The sequence below is a fragment of the Drosophila gunungcola genome (assembly GCF_025200985.1).
Source record: "Drosophila gunungcola strain Sukarami chromosome X unlocalized genomic scaffold, Dgunungcola_SK_2 000032F, whole genome shotgun sequence".
Taxonomy (NCBI): Eukaryota; Metazoa; Arthropoda; class Insecta; order Diptera; family Drosophilidae; genus Drosophila; species Drosophila gunungcola.
Window position 1 is genome coordinate 944,604 of NW_026453186.1, and position 16,374 is coordinate 960,977.

At 37.2% G+C, this 16,374-nt stretch overlaps 4 protein-coding genes across 5 annotated transcripts; 2 read left to right on the top strand and 2 right to left on the bottom strand.

Moving 5' to 3' along the window:
• The first annotated feature begins 120 nt into the window (after positions 1-120).
• LOC128260541 (platelet-activating factor acetylhydrolase IB subunit beta homolog) lies at positions 121-1,606 on the top strand. Its single transcript, XM_052993625.1, is given in 3 exon segments — positions 121-848; positions 913-1,165; positions 1,168-1,606. Coding segments are annotated over 3 exon segments (762 nt in total). The 5' UTR covers positions 121-365; the 3' UTR covers positions 1,194-1,606.
• A 345-nt stretch (positions 1,607-1,951) lies between these two features.
• Positions 1,952-3,190, top strand: LOC128260542 (uncharacterized). The gene is made up of 2 exons (XM_052993626.1): positions 1,952-2,562; positions 2,770-3,190. Exons 1-2 carry the CDS (start codon positions 2,335-2,337, stop codon positions 3,118-3,120), a joined length of 579 nt encoding a protein of 192 aa, XP_052849586.1. The 5' UTR covers positions 1,952-2,334; the 3' UTR covers positions 3,121-3,190.
• Positions 3,191-5,164: 1,974 nt separating this feature from the next.
• Positions 5,165-6,714, bottom strand: LOC128260501 (uncharacterized). Of its 2 annotated transcripts, none has more exons than XM_052993566.1 (2): positions 6,680-6,714; positions 5,165-5,919 (listed from the first exon to the last, which is right to left on the bottom strand). In XM_052993566.1, the coding sequence occupies exons 1-2, from the start codon at positions 6,687-6,689 to the stop codon at positions 5,300-5,302; spliced, it is 630 nt and encodes a 209-aa protein (XP_052849526.1). In that variant the 5' UTR covers positions 6,690-6,714; the 3' UTR covers positions 5,165-5,299. The 2 variants fall into 2 exon arrangements, with proteins under 2 accessions (XP_052849526.1, XP_052849527.1); XM_052993567.1 differs by having other exon boundaries at positions 6,565-6,706.
• A 1,543-nt stretch (positions 6,715-8,257) lies between these two features.
• LOC128260504 (phospholipid-transporting ATPase ABCA3) lies at positions 8,258-16,317 on the bottom strand. Its single transcript, XM_052993569.1, is given in 12 exon segments — positions 8,258-8,463; positions 8,537-9,361; positions 10,097-10,294; positions 10,355-10,502; positions 11,574-11,912; positions 11,970-12,316; positions 12,543-13,324; positions 13,391-14,031; positions 14,034-14,664; positions 14,718-14,861; positions 15,288-15,870; positions 15,931-16,317. Coding segments are annotated over 12 exon segments (5,088 nt in total). The 5' UTR covers positions 16,194-16,317; the 3' UTR covers positions 8,258-8,276.
• Positions 16,318-16,374: the final 57 nt, after the last annotated feature.

Sequence of the window (16,374 nt, forward strand, 5' to 3'; positions counted from 1 at the left end):
ACGGAGAAATTTTAAATAAAACCATTTCCAAGTTGCTATATCACCGTTTCATTTTTGATGCTTATTTGAATATTCAGTATATTTTTTCTGAGAACGTTGGCATATTTGAACGGTCTTGCTGCGGTCACACTAATCGCGCATTGCAAAAAATATGCACAAGTCCAGTCAAGTCAATATTCCGCATAAAAGCTAGTTAAAGGAGTAAACAACATAACGGCGCCGTTTATGCGAACAGCTATTGATTGTGTTGCCTACCGCCCATTACCACTACAACTACCACTACCACCGACATCGACATCGACCGCATCCTGTGCTCCTTGCAAACTGCGTGCCAGAGTAAATCCACCGGGACGCAGCAGAAGCCAATGCGCTGTGGTTCAGTCCGCCGCCTCATTCATCCGCATGCTGAATCCGAATCCGAGAGCAAGTCCCAATCCGAACTCTCCACCAAAATGAATCCCTGCGTGCTGCCCACTCCGTTGCCCGATTTGGATGGCGACAAGCGCTGGCACAGCATACACCGCCGCTTCCTCTCCGACTGCCGCGAGAAGGATCCGGACGTCATATTCCTGGGCGACTGCATTTTCGAGGCGGTCCAGGATAGCGAGGCGTGGAACCAGTACTTTGCACCGCTGCACTGCCTTAACTTCAGCATACGGGACGATTGCACCGAGCACGTCCTCTGGCGCATCGAAAACGGAGCTCTGGACAATGTGAACCCGAAAATAGTGGTCTTACATGTGGGCACCAATAATGTGAGGAACAGTGCCGAAGAAGTGGCCGAAGGAGTTCTGGCCAACGTTTCGAAAATACGCCAAAAGCTGCCCAACGCCTATATTCTTCTTCCCGTAAGCGATCTCTATCTACTTTATTATGTGTGACTGACTTTCACCACTGCTGTTACTTTTACAGTCTCTTTTGCCGCGAGGACAGCAACCCAATAAGCTGCGCGAAAAGAACGCGAACATAAACGAACTGGTCAATGGACTGACCAAGGGCCAGTATCGCGTACAGACAGTTGCCATTGATACGGGACTGGTGCAGAGCGACGGCAGCATCAGTCATCACGATATGTTCGACTATAAGAACCTTACCAATGCTGGAGCGAAAAAAATTCTTGAACCCCTATACGACTTGCTTTCGCAGATTCTCAACGAAAACGAACCGGAAACGATCTCACTCCCTCCGAATAAAGTATAACCATTCAGCTATCATCTTCATCATCATCACCATCACAATAATAACCCATAAACAATTCCCACAATGAATTAAAACAAATGTATTTTTTAAAATCTCAAAAGCAATGGAGCTGCGAGTAAATATCACAATTAACCTTAAGTTTTCTTATCGAATAGTAAACATACCATTTGCAAAATGAAAAATTTCACATTTATTTATAAGACAAAACATGATTGTAACTGGGTAAGCAAGCATCAGAAAAAAAAAAACATCTTAGTTATTTATAAAAAAATATTTGCTGCAGCCAAAATCATATTCCAAACAAAACAATAGCTGTTACCATCTCGTTATTAAAAGACATTTAGTTGTAATAATTTCCCTACGAAAGAAATATAAAAAGCTTCGTAAGCCTTAAAATTAAACAAAATATTGAATTTAATAAGCATCGAAAATGTTGCAGTTTTTAGTAGCCATGCAAGAAACTAAAAAAAAAAAAGATTTTTTGGGTTTTGTTAAGGGGTTAGATTTATTTTTAATTATTTTAATAGTACTAGTTTGCAAGAATACAAATTATTTAGGAAGCTCCTATTATCTATTTCGGTAATTGTGGTTAATTAGTATACAAAATTAAAGATTTTGAGTAAAGTTATGGGTATTCAAAATGTAAGGACCTTTTTTTGGTTTCCGGGAATTTTTTATTTTCTGGGAACTTTATTTTTTTAATGGTAAATGTTCCAAGAAATTTTGTATCCCATGATTTAAGGAAGCAGACTCAGTAGACTTGGAAAGTAATAAATTTGAAACATTATTTTTAGTGCTCAGTTTTTCATTTAAAGTTTACCAAAATCTGCAAAATATTCCCAACGAAAACAGCGGTTTATTTAGATCAAAGACACAATGCTGTTCCGCGATGTGAGTACTTTATACATGCCTTATTAACCTGGCTGCAAGGCATGTATAAATGTGGAATGGAGGGCAACTAGGTCTCCAAGGGTCAGTATTCCAAGCCGCAATCGCTGCCCAAGGACTCAGCATGCTGAGTGATCGCCAGCAGTTGCCTCCTGCGGAATCGGGCAGCGTTACGGTGGACATAAGCTGTCCGCCGGTGGGGGCCTCCTCCATATATCCACCTCGATCGGGTCCACGGATGCTTCAATGCCAACTTCAAGCAGACTCTGCAGGAGGTCTACCATGCACCATACCTGGTTCGCAGGGTCAAGATATACTTCTACCTCGGGGATGGTACCCTGGAGATCTACGAGCCTCGAGTGGATAATTCTGGCATTGTCCAAGGATGTGTGGTCCATCGCCATCGCATTTAGAAAGCGGCGATTTTCTCAACAAACGTGGCATAACTGTCCCCGATCCAGTAAAATCACCATGGTAAGAAAGTTATCTTAAGGAGCTTCGAAAAAAGCATTTTATATATTTATTTTTTTTTTAAATATTTTCGCTTAAATGATACATTTTTGCTAAATATTTAAATAAAGTGGTGACATTTTTTGAAAATATATTTTATTCTTTGGCGTATTTAAAAATCAAATAATTATTTACAAGTGAAAATCAAAAATTTTTTTTTATTTTCTAAAGTTGCTTGTTTTTTGCTCGTGGAACTTCTTCATCGGCTCGACCATGTCGCTGAAGGACTTCATCTTCCACATAGTCTCGGCCGACGAGTACACCCTGGTGTACATAGAGCACCATCCGGAGCATTTTGGCCAGGCAAATGTTGCGGCGATCATGGAAAAGGTTCGCTGTGCCCTCAAGAATCGCATGGTCGAGTTTATGGGCTCCTCTGCGCCGGTCTGTCACGATGTGGACAAGTGGGACACCATTGGGGAGGTCAGGATAATGCCACCATCGGTGGCTGCCGAGCCAGAGTTCCACAGGCATGAGAATCCACGGCACGAAGCTGAGATGGCCGCCAAGTCACATGGTTAAAAGGTTCAAATTAACGGGCTAGGCGATCGGGTTTTATTGAATTAGCTTTGCAGTATTCCTTGAATGTTCCAAATTTAATGGTTGTAATTCATTAGTTTTAGGTTACTAAATATAATAATCTAATACATAAAAATATATTTTATTCATTTTAGACACTTAAAATTTTAAAATTATTGGTCGGACTGATTGATTGTTTAAAGGAATTTGATTTCAACAGATTGGAATCTAAAAAAATACTTAAAGCCCTTTTTTTTAATTTCTCGGCTAAAAGCAAGTAAACAAGTTTCGTTAAATATTTTCAGCAAGTGTTGTTTTCTTTTTTTTTGTATGTTTTTTAAATAAATAATAATAATAATAATAATAATAATAATTTACATCCAAATAACAAACAATTAAGATAAGTTTAACTTGAGACAAAAATACAATTATTACAAATATATGTAACATTTAATTGTTATTCAATTGTTGTGCTAAACATTTTTTTTTTGTTTTTATACCCTTGTATTATAATTTCAGTCAGAAGTTTGCAACGCAGTGAAGGAGACATATATATTCTTGATCAGCATCACTAGGCGAGTCGATCTAGCCATGTCCGTCTGTCAGTCTGTCCGTCTGTCCGTCCGTTTCTACGCAAACTAGTCTCTCAGTTTTAAAGCTATCTGCATGAAACTTTCCCAAAAGTTGTCTTTCTATTGCAGGTAGTATATAAGTCGGAAAGAGCCGGATCGGACGACTATAGCATATAGCTCCCATAGGAACAATCGAAAAAAAAAAATAAAAAAATTATAACTTTGGTGTTTCTTAATTTTTTTTTAGTTCTTTGACAAATAGTTATGGTTAAATATTTTAGAGTTACGTTTTAAATTTCATCAAAATCGGACGACTATATCATATAGCTCCCATAGAAATAATAAAAATATATAAAATAACTATCTAATAATTGAGCTGCATACGCAAGTAAATCATAATTTTAATGTTTTCAAAAGTATTTCATTCTTGCAATAGCTGCAAGGGTATATGAACTTCGGCTTGCCGAAGTTTGCTTCCTTTCTTGTTTGTACTATCTTTTGTATTGTAAATGTTATATACATTTTTAAAGAAGATGTTTTCCCCACAAAACAGGTGTTCTCTTTTTTTTTATGTTAAAGTAAAAAAAATTAAGATAAGTTAAACTAAAAACAAAACTTCAACTAAATTTTATTTTAAAATTCTGAATTTTATATAGAACTCTCAATAAAATATTAAAACAAAATGTAGGTTGCTTGAAATGATAACTAAATATGTTAACAAAGTATTTGGTTAGACAGTTTTTTCTATCTAAAAATACACAAACTTTAACTAAACGAAGTTAACGCATTTATCTTGTAACTGTTTGAGAATATCTTAGTGAATTTATTTACGACTTATTTTCATTTTCTGAAAAAGCTTACATTTTACTAAACACAACAACAAAACATAAGAATTTTATTTTGGTTCAGATTTTCCAAGACAGATATAAATGTCAATGTTTAACCAAATTTCACCTCTTAAAAAATCTATAAATATATATAGAATTTTGAGAAAATTACTGTAAGATTTTATGTACTTAACTTAGGCTAAAAAATATTTATTTTTTGAATTAGTTATTTAACAGATTATTTTAAAAATTATTTAAAATATATAAAATATAAATATAATTAACGTTAAATGAAGTATTGAATGTTAGTAAGTTAATAGTAATTCAAATTACTTGCCTTAAAAAGAGGTAAAAAATGCTATTATCTTGACCGTAGCTGTATATTATCTGTCTAGAATCACTAGGCAACTCAAAACAAGTAGCTATGCAAAGCTTTTTAAAAATTTCACGACTATGTATGTATATGCCATTGGAACGATCGGAAAATTAGTAGGAATATCGTATAACTTAACTCATTTTGAACTATACTGTATGCGCTGCACCTAATAGCTTCTTTTTCTTTAGGTAAATTGCTTTTATAACTTACTATTATATACATACTTCGGCATTCCGAAGCTTGCTTCCTTTCATGTTTAATCCGAAATGATATAACATTATCTTTGATTTCTATTTGAATGCAATACTTTTATCAGATTGTGATTACAAAACATAAGATGTATTTAAACACACTGACTATATTATTATTATTTTTTTTTTTGGAATCCCATCGTTCGAGAATTGTGTCTAATTCCGGCGAGATGGGCAATTGAGGACATCATCTCGATTTTGGCAGGTTTTGGTTTCCCGGTCGAACCACTCATTCCTTGGGCAGTTGTGGCGCTTGGCCCGATTGTTCTGGCACATATAGTAGCGGCGGCAATGTCGTGGATCCGTCAGATATTCACCATCCTCTACACCACGGCAATCCTGCGAAAATCTCCGTACATCCAACCCAGCGGGCATTTCCTCGTACACCACAATTGGCGCCGGTGTAACGTTGGCCGTAACGGCCTTTGGTTTTTTCGTTGTCGTTGCCGGTTTGGTTGTTGTTGTGATGCAGGTGGTGGTTAGTGGTTTAACTGTCGTTGCCGCAACCGGCTTTAGCTCCCCACCACCGCGATCGCCGTTGAAGCACCTAATCAGACCGGGTAGGTTGCAGGACTGAATCTTCGGATCGAAGTACAGCCCATTGGAGCACTCCCGCCGGATGGCCTTGCCCCGCTGGCACATATAGAAGCTGGAGCAACTGGCCGGGTCCGCAAACGAGAGATCATTGAATCGATCCAAGCACACGGTATCAAGTGCCTCGATCAACTCAACCGCCGAGGAAAGTGCGATCACCAGCGTTAGAAGGTGTACATTGTCTGGAGATTGGAAAAAATTGGAATACAATATAGTGTAAGTCGCGATAAATATTATTCTTATAATTATATTTTCTAATCAATTTATAAATCACCTTTAAGTAAAAAGGTAATTAAACTCAAGGGGAGTTAGGAAGCTATATTTTGTATTATAGCAATTAAGATAGGCAACAAATTTAAAAAATTACAATACTCATATATACCATTACGAATATTGTAAGTTTTTAATATTTTTTTTAAAAAATGAACGCCAATAAATATTTTAATTTCAAACAAAAAAAAAAAAAATAAATTGACCTTAAACAATTTTTAAAATTTCTGAAAGTTTATGAATAAAGCCAAATAATTTGTTTCAGGTTTCAAAAATGTATGGCCTTTTAAGGTAATTATTCCTGAATTTAAAAAAATAATTCAAACATTTTTTGGTAATTTTGTACTCTGGGGCCGTGATAATTTGATAATTTTAGTAAACTGTTTAAGCCAGTTTTCAAAATCCTTCTTCTTGCAAGTTCCTTTTAAGCCGTCGTAATGACCGAAACGGACCCTCCTTTGCAACTTGGTGTTTTATTTATACTACTCCATATTTCACGGAATGTGGTAGTTTCTTGCGATTTAAGCAATTCGTTTTTTATTTGATCAAAATCGGACCTCTATATCCTTCATAGAATGGGTTTTATCCACTTTCGCTAGAGTGCCGAAGCTGGGAAATATTCCTTCAATTCCGATTGATTTCTTAAGAGAAATTATGTTAATTTGTACGTACAAACTTTCATATTGCTTAAAACCGCTGGGAGTTTTTGTTTTAAGAACGAGACAGTTCTGCCGGCGAGTCGTTTTTATAGTCATTTTCTTATCTTCGGCACACATTTACATGGCGCACAGCATCTTCTTGAAGAAGACACGGCTAAAGCAAATACTTTTTGCGCGTGCTTCGGAAATAGCGTTTATCGCAAATGAAACCATTAGGAAATTAAAAATACATATAATATTAAATAGATTTTATCAGTGGGAAAGTTTTTGTCAATGCAGACGCCTTTTAATTGTTTGCCTAGAAGTTAAGCTTTCAAACATTTAAAAAAGCAAACCTTATGCAAACAAAAGGTATTCACTTTATTATACTCTTGCAAAGGGGAATTCTAATTGGCATCTCAATTTAAATACACTTTGACTTGGAAATGTCTTTAACCGAAAATAAAATATCACTTTCTGTTGGATTCCAGTCCTGATTACTTTGAACGAAGGTTTTATAAACTACACTTGCACAAATCTGATTCCATTTAAAGACAACACTTTTAACACAAAGATGGTACAATTTTTTGTAAAACATATAAAATAGGCATTTTATGAATCCTAAATATGCTATATAAGCACACAGCTTTAAAAATAAAAATAAAGTAATGATTTATTACAAATTAAACAAGAAGGAAAGCAAACTTCGGCAAGCCGAAGTTTATATACCCTTGCAGCTATTGCATTAATTAAATACTTAAAAAACAGAAAAGTTATAATTTTTTTTCATTTATTTTTCCGATTGTTCCTATGGGAGCTATATGCTATAGTCGTCCGATTTTGATGAAATTAAAACCGTAATTCTGAAATATTAAACCATTACTATATCTCGAAGAACTAAGAAAAAAATTAAACAACAGCAAGTAATATTTTTTTTTTTATTTTTTTGATTGTTCCTATGGGAGCTATATGCTATAGACGTCCGATTTTGATAAAATTTATATCATAATTCTGAAATAATTAAACATTGCCATATGTCGAAGAACTAAACAAAAAATTAAAAAACAGAAAAGTTATAATTTTTTTTCATTTATTTTTCCGATTGTTCCTATGGGAGCTATATGCTATAGTCGTCCGATTTTGATGAAATTTAAACCGTAAATCGGAAATATTTTACCATTACTATATGTCGAAGAACTAAACAAAAAATTAAAAAACAGCAAAGTCATAATTTTTTTTCATTTATTTTTCCGATTGTTCCTATGGGAGCTATATGCTATAGTCGTCCGATCCGGCTCGTCCCGACTTTTATACTACCTGCAATAGAAAGACAACTTTTGGGAAAGTTTCATGCAGATAGCTTTAAAACTGAGAGACTAGTTTGCATATAAACGGACGGACGGACGGACAGACGGACATGGCTAGATCGACTCTACTAGTGATGCTGATCAAGAATATATATACTTTATAGGGTCGGAAACGTCTCCTTCACTGCGTTGCAAACTTCTGACTGAAATTATAATACCCTCTGCAAGGGTATAAAAATAAGTTGTAAATATGATGGAAATAAAAAACCACATTTATTTCATTTTTACAGCTTTGTTTCTTGGATAGTTATCACTCACAAACCATTAATAAGAAAATGCCTCCTTGGGCACTTCCTCGGGACTGATATTGAGAAATATGTAACTAATGGACGGCTGGGAAATTGTAAAGGAGTAAAAATGTTGTTTGTTAAGCTGAAGAGTTTTGACAATTTGCGCCATGGAATACATTTGACGTGACAACCAAAAACAGGCCTTCGGCGAGCGTACAGTCCTGAATGTGAATAAATACGATTAGTAAGGGGTTTTTTTTTTTTTTTTTTTTTTTTTTTTGAGTGATTACTCACTTAATAATTGCCTGGGGAAAAATGTGTTCGATGAGAGCACATAGCTGTAGGTATTTCCATCTATCCGCACTATCACTGTGCACCCTCGAGTAATCTTGATAGGCTGAGCTCTTTTGCAGCTCCCCAAATGCGGACATGTCTTCGGCTTGGGACCCATCTGCCAGTGTTGTCATTAGCACATCATCAGTAGCTACGAAATCGACACTGGTTTCGACGACAAAGTACCCTGTGTAGTAGTTAAGCTCTATTTCCTGTCGCTCCCCAATGGCGGCCATTCGCGGATGATTGAGTGCAGCCATTCGCAGGGCCGGTGGAGAAAAATCGGTGTCGGAGCAGGTGTAGATCACGGATCTACCTTGTTGGCTCACATCGTGGATTCGGCGGATCGTGTTCCTCCGGGAGACTGCATCCAAATGGGTGAACGGGTCGTCCAACAGGATGAGATCGGCATCGCTTAGCAGTGCAAGGGCTAGGCTCAGTCGTTTCACTACACCTCGACTGCAAACCGAAAGCAATTGAAACCGATACTTGTGTAGACCAAACATTTTGCACAGGGTTGTGGCATCCGAGGCCAAAGTTTTCCCCACTGAGCGTCGAACTCGCAATAGCAATGTTATACTTTCCAATATTGTCAATGCCTGAAACGCGTTAGTTTCTTGTGCACTGTAACCAATCAGATTGCAAGCTTCCAAGTTCCTCGACTTCAGCGGCACCCTATTTGAGCATACTATTCGTCCTGAGCTGGGAGATAGAATCCCGAGTACGGCTTTCATCAGAACCGTTTTTCCAGATCCATTTGCCCCGAATATGCTTAGAACTTGATACCTAAGAACATAATACCAGAATTTTGGATCAGTTAAAGAAGTAGCGGAAACTATCAACGGTAAAACGAAATTTACCCTGCATTTATAAAACAAATGGTTTGCCAAATTTGTCCAATAACCAATTACTTCAAGGGTTTTGATATCAAAACTAATTTTAAATTGGGTTTCTCGACTTTTAATAAAAAAAAAACACTCCCCGCAAAGAGCGACCCTATCGAATGCAGAGCAGCGGCAGAGCACGACACGAACAGTACAAAACTGCTGTCGGCACACACCCATTGACATACTCACACAAATTTAAGGCAAACATGTCGTAGTATGAGTGCTCTTCGCTGCTTTTCGTGCACGAACTCCAATATTTGAATATGCAGTTTTATAAATACGTTATAACAAGCAACCAATAACTTCTAAATGAATAACTAGATATTGAAAATGTTTGTATCTACCCATAGATATGACCGAAACACACAAAAACAGCCCAATGACTAAGGTCAACCAGGTCTCACAGTGACATGATAGAATTTTGCCATTTGTGGGCGTTGAAGTGGGCATGGCCACGTTTTATTATAAGCTCTAACTTTTATAATTTCCGTGGTTTTGATTTTCATACAGACAAACAGACGAACGATCGACTCGGCTATTGATCATGATAATAAATATATATACCTTTTACCTGCCACATAATTTTCAAGGTATAAAAACTAAATAAAAAATGCACTATTAGTAACTTTCATACCTATTGCACATAAAATCAATATGTTTGAGTGCCGCCTTTAGGCCAAAGAAAACGCTCAAGTGTTCCACATGCAAGACTTTGCTCTCGATATAATTACGTTCCAGAGTCCGAACACGGGACTTTTCCAATATCCTGGTATTTTCAAGATCACTGGGCTGCGAAATGTGCAAAATATTGTGGTAATGCTGGCTATCTGAACTGTTCGAATTCAATGGTTATTGTTATTCAGTATCCACACATAAGATAACCCCAACTTACTCACTGTCACTCAAATATTTCCGTTGGCGTGGCGTATGCTTTACCAAATGTGACTGGAGAATAATAAAAATTATGATCCACACTACGATGGTCAACAGGCAAACGCAACTTAAGTATCGAAGGTGATGAAACTGCTGTGCTCTGGTATCTACATATATAGAAATTAAGAAGAAGTTATATTCGAATCAGTACCTATGTATATAAATCAGAAAAATGAAAAAATGTGTTGCCTACATGCAGGCGCCTATTAAAATGGTTCTTAAAAATTATTTGATTATTTGTTTTTTGGTTAAATAGATAGAAACAGACAGTTATATAGTTACAGAAACACCTCAACGTTGTTTTAATTTGTGTATTTTCGTAACTTGGGAAAGGGTTCTTTAAACTGATCCATAAAGTAGGCCTTAATAATATTTTATATTCACAATATTAATATGTTATATATTTTACAATATATATAGGGTGTACCATCTTAAAACTCGCTCAAAATAATGTTATTTTTGTGAAGCTTTTAAGTGCTGATAGTTGTATAATATTAAAAGTGAAAGCAATCTTACCACATCTTAGGCCTTAATAATATTTTATATACACAATATAAATATGTTATATATTTTACAATATATAAAGGGTGTACCATCTTCAAATTCGCTCAAAATAATGTTATTTTTGTGAAGCTTTTAAGTGCTGATAGTTGTATAATATTAAAAGTAAAAGCAATCTTACCACATCTTAGGCCTTAATAATATTCTATATACACAATATAATATGTTATATATTTTACAATATATATAGGGTGTACCATCTTAAAATTCGCTCAAAATAATGTTATTTTTGTGAAGCTTTTAAGTGCTGATAGATGTATAATATTAAAAGTAAAAGCAATCTTACCACATCTTAGGCCTTAATAATATTCTATATACACAATATTAATATGTTATATATTTTACAATATATAAAGGGTGTACCATCTTAAAATTCGCTCAAAATAATGTTATTTTTGTGAAGCTTTTAAGTGCTGATAGTTGTATAATATTAAAAGTAAAAGCAATCTTACCACATCTTAGGCCTTAATAATATTCTATATACACAATATTAATATGTTATATATTTTACAATATATATAGGGTGTACCATCTTAAAATTCGCTCAAAATAATGTTATTTTGTGAAGCTTTTAAGTGCTGATAGTTGTATAATATTAAAAGTAAAAGCAATCTTACCACAACAATTTGGGACACTCTGGCACTGCGCCGAGTAGACACTGGTCTTATAAATTTGCATATCGCTGCAAAGCCATATTTTCTCCGATATGCTGGCAATGCGCATTAGATTATGCAGTAGGGCATAAAACGGATGGAAGTCGAGAAATAAAAAGAAAAGCTCATTGGATTCTGCGCTGGGGTTCGATTCCCACACAGCAAGGTAAATCACAATGCCAAGTGTGTAGAAGGCGAGTACGAACAGATAGCCAGTATAAATCTTTCGCAGGCCGATGGATATGAGCATGTTTGTGCTGAGCACACAGAGCGCCACGATAACCAAGACATAGGTATAAAGCACTGTCATTCGAAAGATGCAAGATAATTAAACACCCAGCTAAGTAGGACAGCACTTACAGAAAATATCAGGATTCATTAGTACATCCCACTCGAGGAATATGACGGCTATGTTTAGCGGAAAAATGGCCATTGACACCACAACTATATCGTAGATTAAAAACGCCACAATCATAAGGCTGATCCGCATCCCAGCAATCAGTTCGATATAGTTATAGCGACTTTCGCGTTTTAGTGCCATGTAAAGCAGGGGAATGCTCCAAATGAAGCAGAAACTGAAGCTCAGGCAGCAGGCGAATATCAAATCGATACCATCGATGTTCAGATGCAATTGCAAAGTATGCACCGTCGAGAAGGGCAATGGTTCGATTTCCACCTTTATTCCTGAGTCAGAGCCTAGAAAGCCACTGAAAAAGTATGCAAAATTATAACGACATACATGTCAAGCACAAGGAACGTGACGACGGTGTACAATCGAGTGCGCTATAATTCCCAACGGGTTCTAGCCGCCTGAAATCACTGAAAAACAGTGCTGAAGACAATGCTTGACTGTCAAGCCAAACAATTGTACATCAAAGTCACGCTAAGGCTAGCATGTATAAAAATCTTTAACTTAATAAATAGTGAACATACACTGCCAAGGAATTCATTACCAGGGCCAAACTGTCGGGTGCCGAGTGGGGCCATTTGTTGTTGAACAGAGCATGGACCTCGCCTTCGGAAAATATGGCAGCCGCCAGAAAGTCTAAGTCGGACAACAAACTGTGACTAGTCACATGGCTGCGAATGTACTCGGTAATGTCGAGTGCCGGATTGATTTCAATGGCTCCGGATTTGGCGTACTCCTCGCTCGCCCTCACAAGTGCTCCTGCTGGTGACTTTTGTTGAAAGATACCGATACCACGGCCATGATCACCAATCGGAAAAATTGTTCTACCCGGTGGCTGGGAAGTGTCCCAAAAATATGGCATGCAAAGTGTCCAAACGGCCACCAATGTGGGCAGAATAAATTTCAGAATGGGCAAAAACCAGTTTCGGAAGTCGGCCATCAGCCGCTGGCGAAGCACAACCCAAAGGTGCAGGATCGGTAAGGTGTAGCTCTTCCCAAGCCGGCCCTCGATGGGAAATATTTGGGATGCAGGGTCCTCCAATTCAAAACTTGACTGCTCATGGCCAAACAAGCTCAATGAGATGTGGTCAAGGCTGCACTCCTGTAGTTGAAACCTGTATATATTCAAGTCCTCTTTGCTATTTGTCAGGTTTTCGAGCAAATTAATTAGCTCAGTGTGGTATTTATATTTAATTAGAAAGACCACGGAATCACCAAGCCTAGAGTCTAGCTCAATATCAGCTACGTAGTTTTCCAAAAACAGTTGCACCTCTGCGAAATTACAACTTTCGTTGGCATAAATAGTCTGTTGGGATACACAAGTAAACATTGATAGGGGATTTGTAAAAGTTAAAAGATTGAACGAACTTACCAATCGATAGGCATTGCCGAACGTATTGCACAACGATTTTTCAGTTCCATATGACAGCAGCTTACCCTTGGACAGAATAGCAATGCGATCGGCCAGATAGCTGGCTACTTTTGGACTATTGGTAGTGAAAAATATAGTTCGACTTTTCTTCTGCTCCTGGACAAAATCGAGGAACAGCGTGGCCCTGGCCTCATCCATTCCATCAAAGGACTTGTCAAGGATTACAATGCGAGTTCTTCCAACGAAAGCACTCAGGGTCTGCAGAATGAGTTTCTGTCCGGTAGTGAGTCTTCTGACCTGTGTTCTCTCCAAATTCTCCATTTTCAGTGAGCCAAGATAGGACTTAACTTCTTCTTTGGCTTCGGTTTTCTTAAGACCTCGCAACCTGCTGAGAAATACTAGGTGGTCGAACACTTTGAACTCGGAGAACAATGTGTTGCAAGACAGGGCCGATGCGGCATATTTAAAGGCCTGCCTTCTATGAGTACGTACATTAAAGCCAGATATGAAGACCTCTCCCACCGAAGGCGGTGTCAGTCCGCACAGCATCTTCATAATTGTGCTTTTTCCAGACGCATTATGACCCAATAGTGCCACCACTTCTCTGGGATACACATTAAATGTGAAGTTACGCACCGCAAACTTTTCGAGTACTTTTTCGATACGTTACGAAACTCAATTGTCGCATTATTTTCGTTCTTTGAATCGATGCTTTTTCTTTCAGGCTTTTTGAGCCATGACCTTCGACCGTTGCCTCCCTGGATTTTGTTATATAATTTGGTCCTTCGAACTTTTCGGCACATTTTTTTAAAAACACCGCCCAAACAAGCGCTTGCATTAGATTCCAGGATCAGGGCGATTAGCGTGTAAAGTAATGTCTGTAAGTAAAAACATCCAATGGGTACGATTAGTCCAAAATCAGAATCCATAACTTTGTAAGTGAAAAATGTTCTATTTTTCGCCTTTGCCGGGTAATCCTCGATGTAAAAAAATTTCTTCAAGCCGCGACTTAACGACACATTGCAAAGAAGTACTGTAGCTATTACATAAAACACATGCGGCAGTTCAGAGATCAGCTCTTCATCGGACAAAAATGGAAGCGGCACAAGGATCCATATAATTGGTACCACAACAATGGCAACTTTTGTGTTGCGCATTGCTAATGATATGAAAATGACAAAACTGGTAGCAGAGAGTCCATATGAGATGAAGAAAAATAACAATATATGCCAAGGACTTTTTTGCAATACTCCCGCAATTCCATCCCATGCGATCTGAAAATAGGGTAGTTAACTTTTCGGCTCGACCAAGCAATATAAGCCTGAACCTTGAGAAGACATGTTATGAGGACCGAAGCAATCAGGAACTCAAGGAATCCATTAAAGTACCAGGCTGCAATTTGCAATGTTGCCCTGGCGTTACTGGTCTGCATCACAAAACGTTGTCCCATCTCGCGCTCCTTCACAATCAGCTGAAAAGGAACAAAAGTCAAAAAATATTTTTAAATAAATATGCCTATAGCATAAAGCGCCACTCAACTGGTGTGGCAAGCAAAAAAAAAGATATAGCGCCATCTGGCGGTACAGTAGTAGCTAGCACAGTCGTCATTGATCAATATAAACGGAATTTCTTAATAACTTCTAAAATAATATATTGATCAAATAAAAAAAAAATAATAATTTGCTTTAATAATGCAAACAATTTTGTAATAAACTAAATTAAATTTTTCAAAATTCTTAAATTTTTTTGATTCCAAATTGCACTAGTTTTGCGCAATGAAAATACATTTGTATACCTACATTTTGTGGTACACCACCCCTTATATTTTATAGAAATAATCATGGTTTTTGATACTCACAGCTTCAAGAAAATTAATACAAAAAAAAAAAAAACCAACCTTAACGAGGATAGTGACAGGAAACATGAAGCCAAGAAGAATCAACAGTATGGCCGAAGTGGCTACTCTATCGAAAACTAGCACATTAGCATTTTCATTGAATCGGCGCAGATGGACTTTGGGAACTCGCAGTGGCCTGTACGCATTCTCCAGGTATTTGGTGCTAATAAAGTACTGCAGTGCTACAAAACCCTCTTGCAAATAGTCCGAGTAGCTTTCCTCGTCGGCTTCTTTGGCATCGGAACTTTCGGGATTGACAAGAAAGTTGATTTCCTTCCAGCTGTCGCCAATCCAAGTGTTCTCAAAGTTGCGAAGCTCCGATGGCATAATGATCGCGAAGTGCAAGACCTTTGGGAGGCCACTTTTCGACGCATCCGCATCCACATTGCGAAAGCAAACACTGGCCATATAATGTTCGGCAGAAGCGTGGGTTCGCAAGTCCTGGCAATTCTCAAAGGATACAATCCCTTCTGCCGAGATGGTTAGTTCAGCCATCACATCCTCCATGAGCACGGCGATGGCAGCACTTGAATTGGGGGCATATGCCACTTTTATTTGCGGTATGAAGACATTTCGTTTAAAACTGTAAGAAGAAAAATGTATTAAAAATATAAACAAAATGTAATATTATTGGTATAATTACTTTTTCTCTTTCGCCACCACTAACTGACGGCGTTCATTAATTTTCTTGATCAGCGGCAACCAATTTAGCTTCAATGTTGTGGCTTCCTCTTTGCCTGAATAGTATCTCAAATGTTGATCCCGTGAAGAGCGAATGGATAAAAGCAATGAAAACGAAATCACAGGCAGCAGTAACGACAGGAACAAAACTAACTTATTGTCCTTTTGTTTTTGTAAATTCTTCCAAACCAATATCCAAAATATGCATAAAGTACTGCAAGCCATTTAAATACAAAATATTCATTTATTTTTTTAAAAACAACGACACAACCTTTTTAAGTTTCACATTTAAAATGACAAGTAAGGCAATTCGGGTTTTCTTCTCTTAGCACTTTTTGATAAAACTAAACTATATACAAGACTGGCACGTAATCTTAGATATGCCAAAATAAAAACATAACAAATG

Excerpts from the sequence above, each read along its gene's own strand:
- LOC128260542 (XM_052993626.1), top strand. The coding sequence starts at position 2,335 with ATGCCAACTTCAAGCAGACTCTGCAGGAGGTCTACCATGCACCATACC. Across the intron at positions 2,563-2,769 it reads GATCCAGTAAAATCACCATG|TTGCTTGTTTTTTGCTCGTG; the intron begins GTAAGAAAGTTA and ends TATTTTCTAAAG.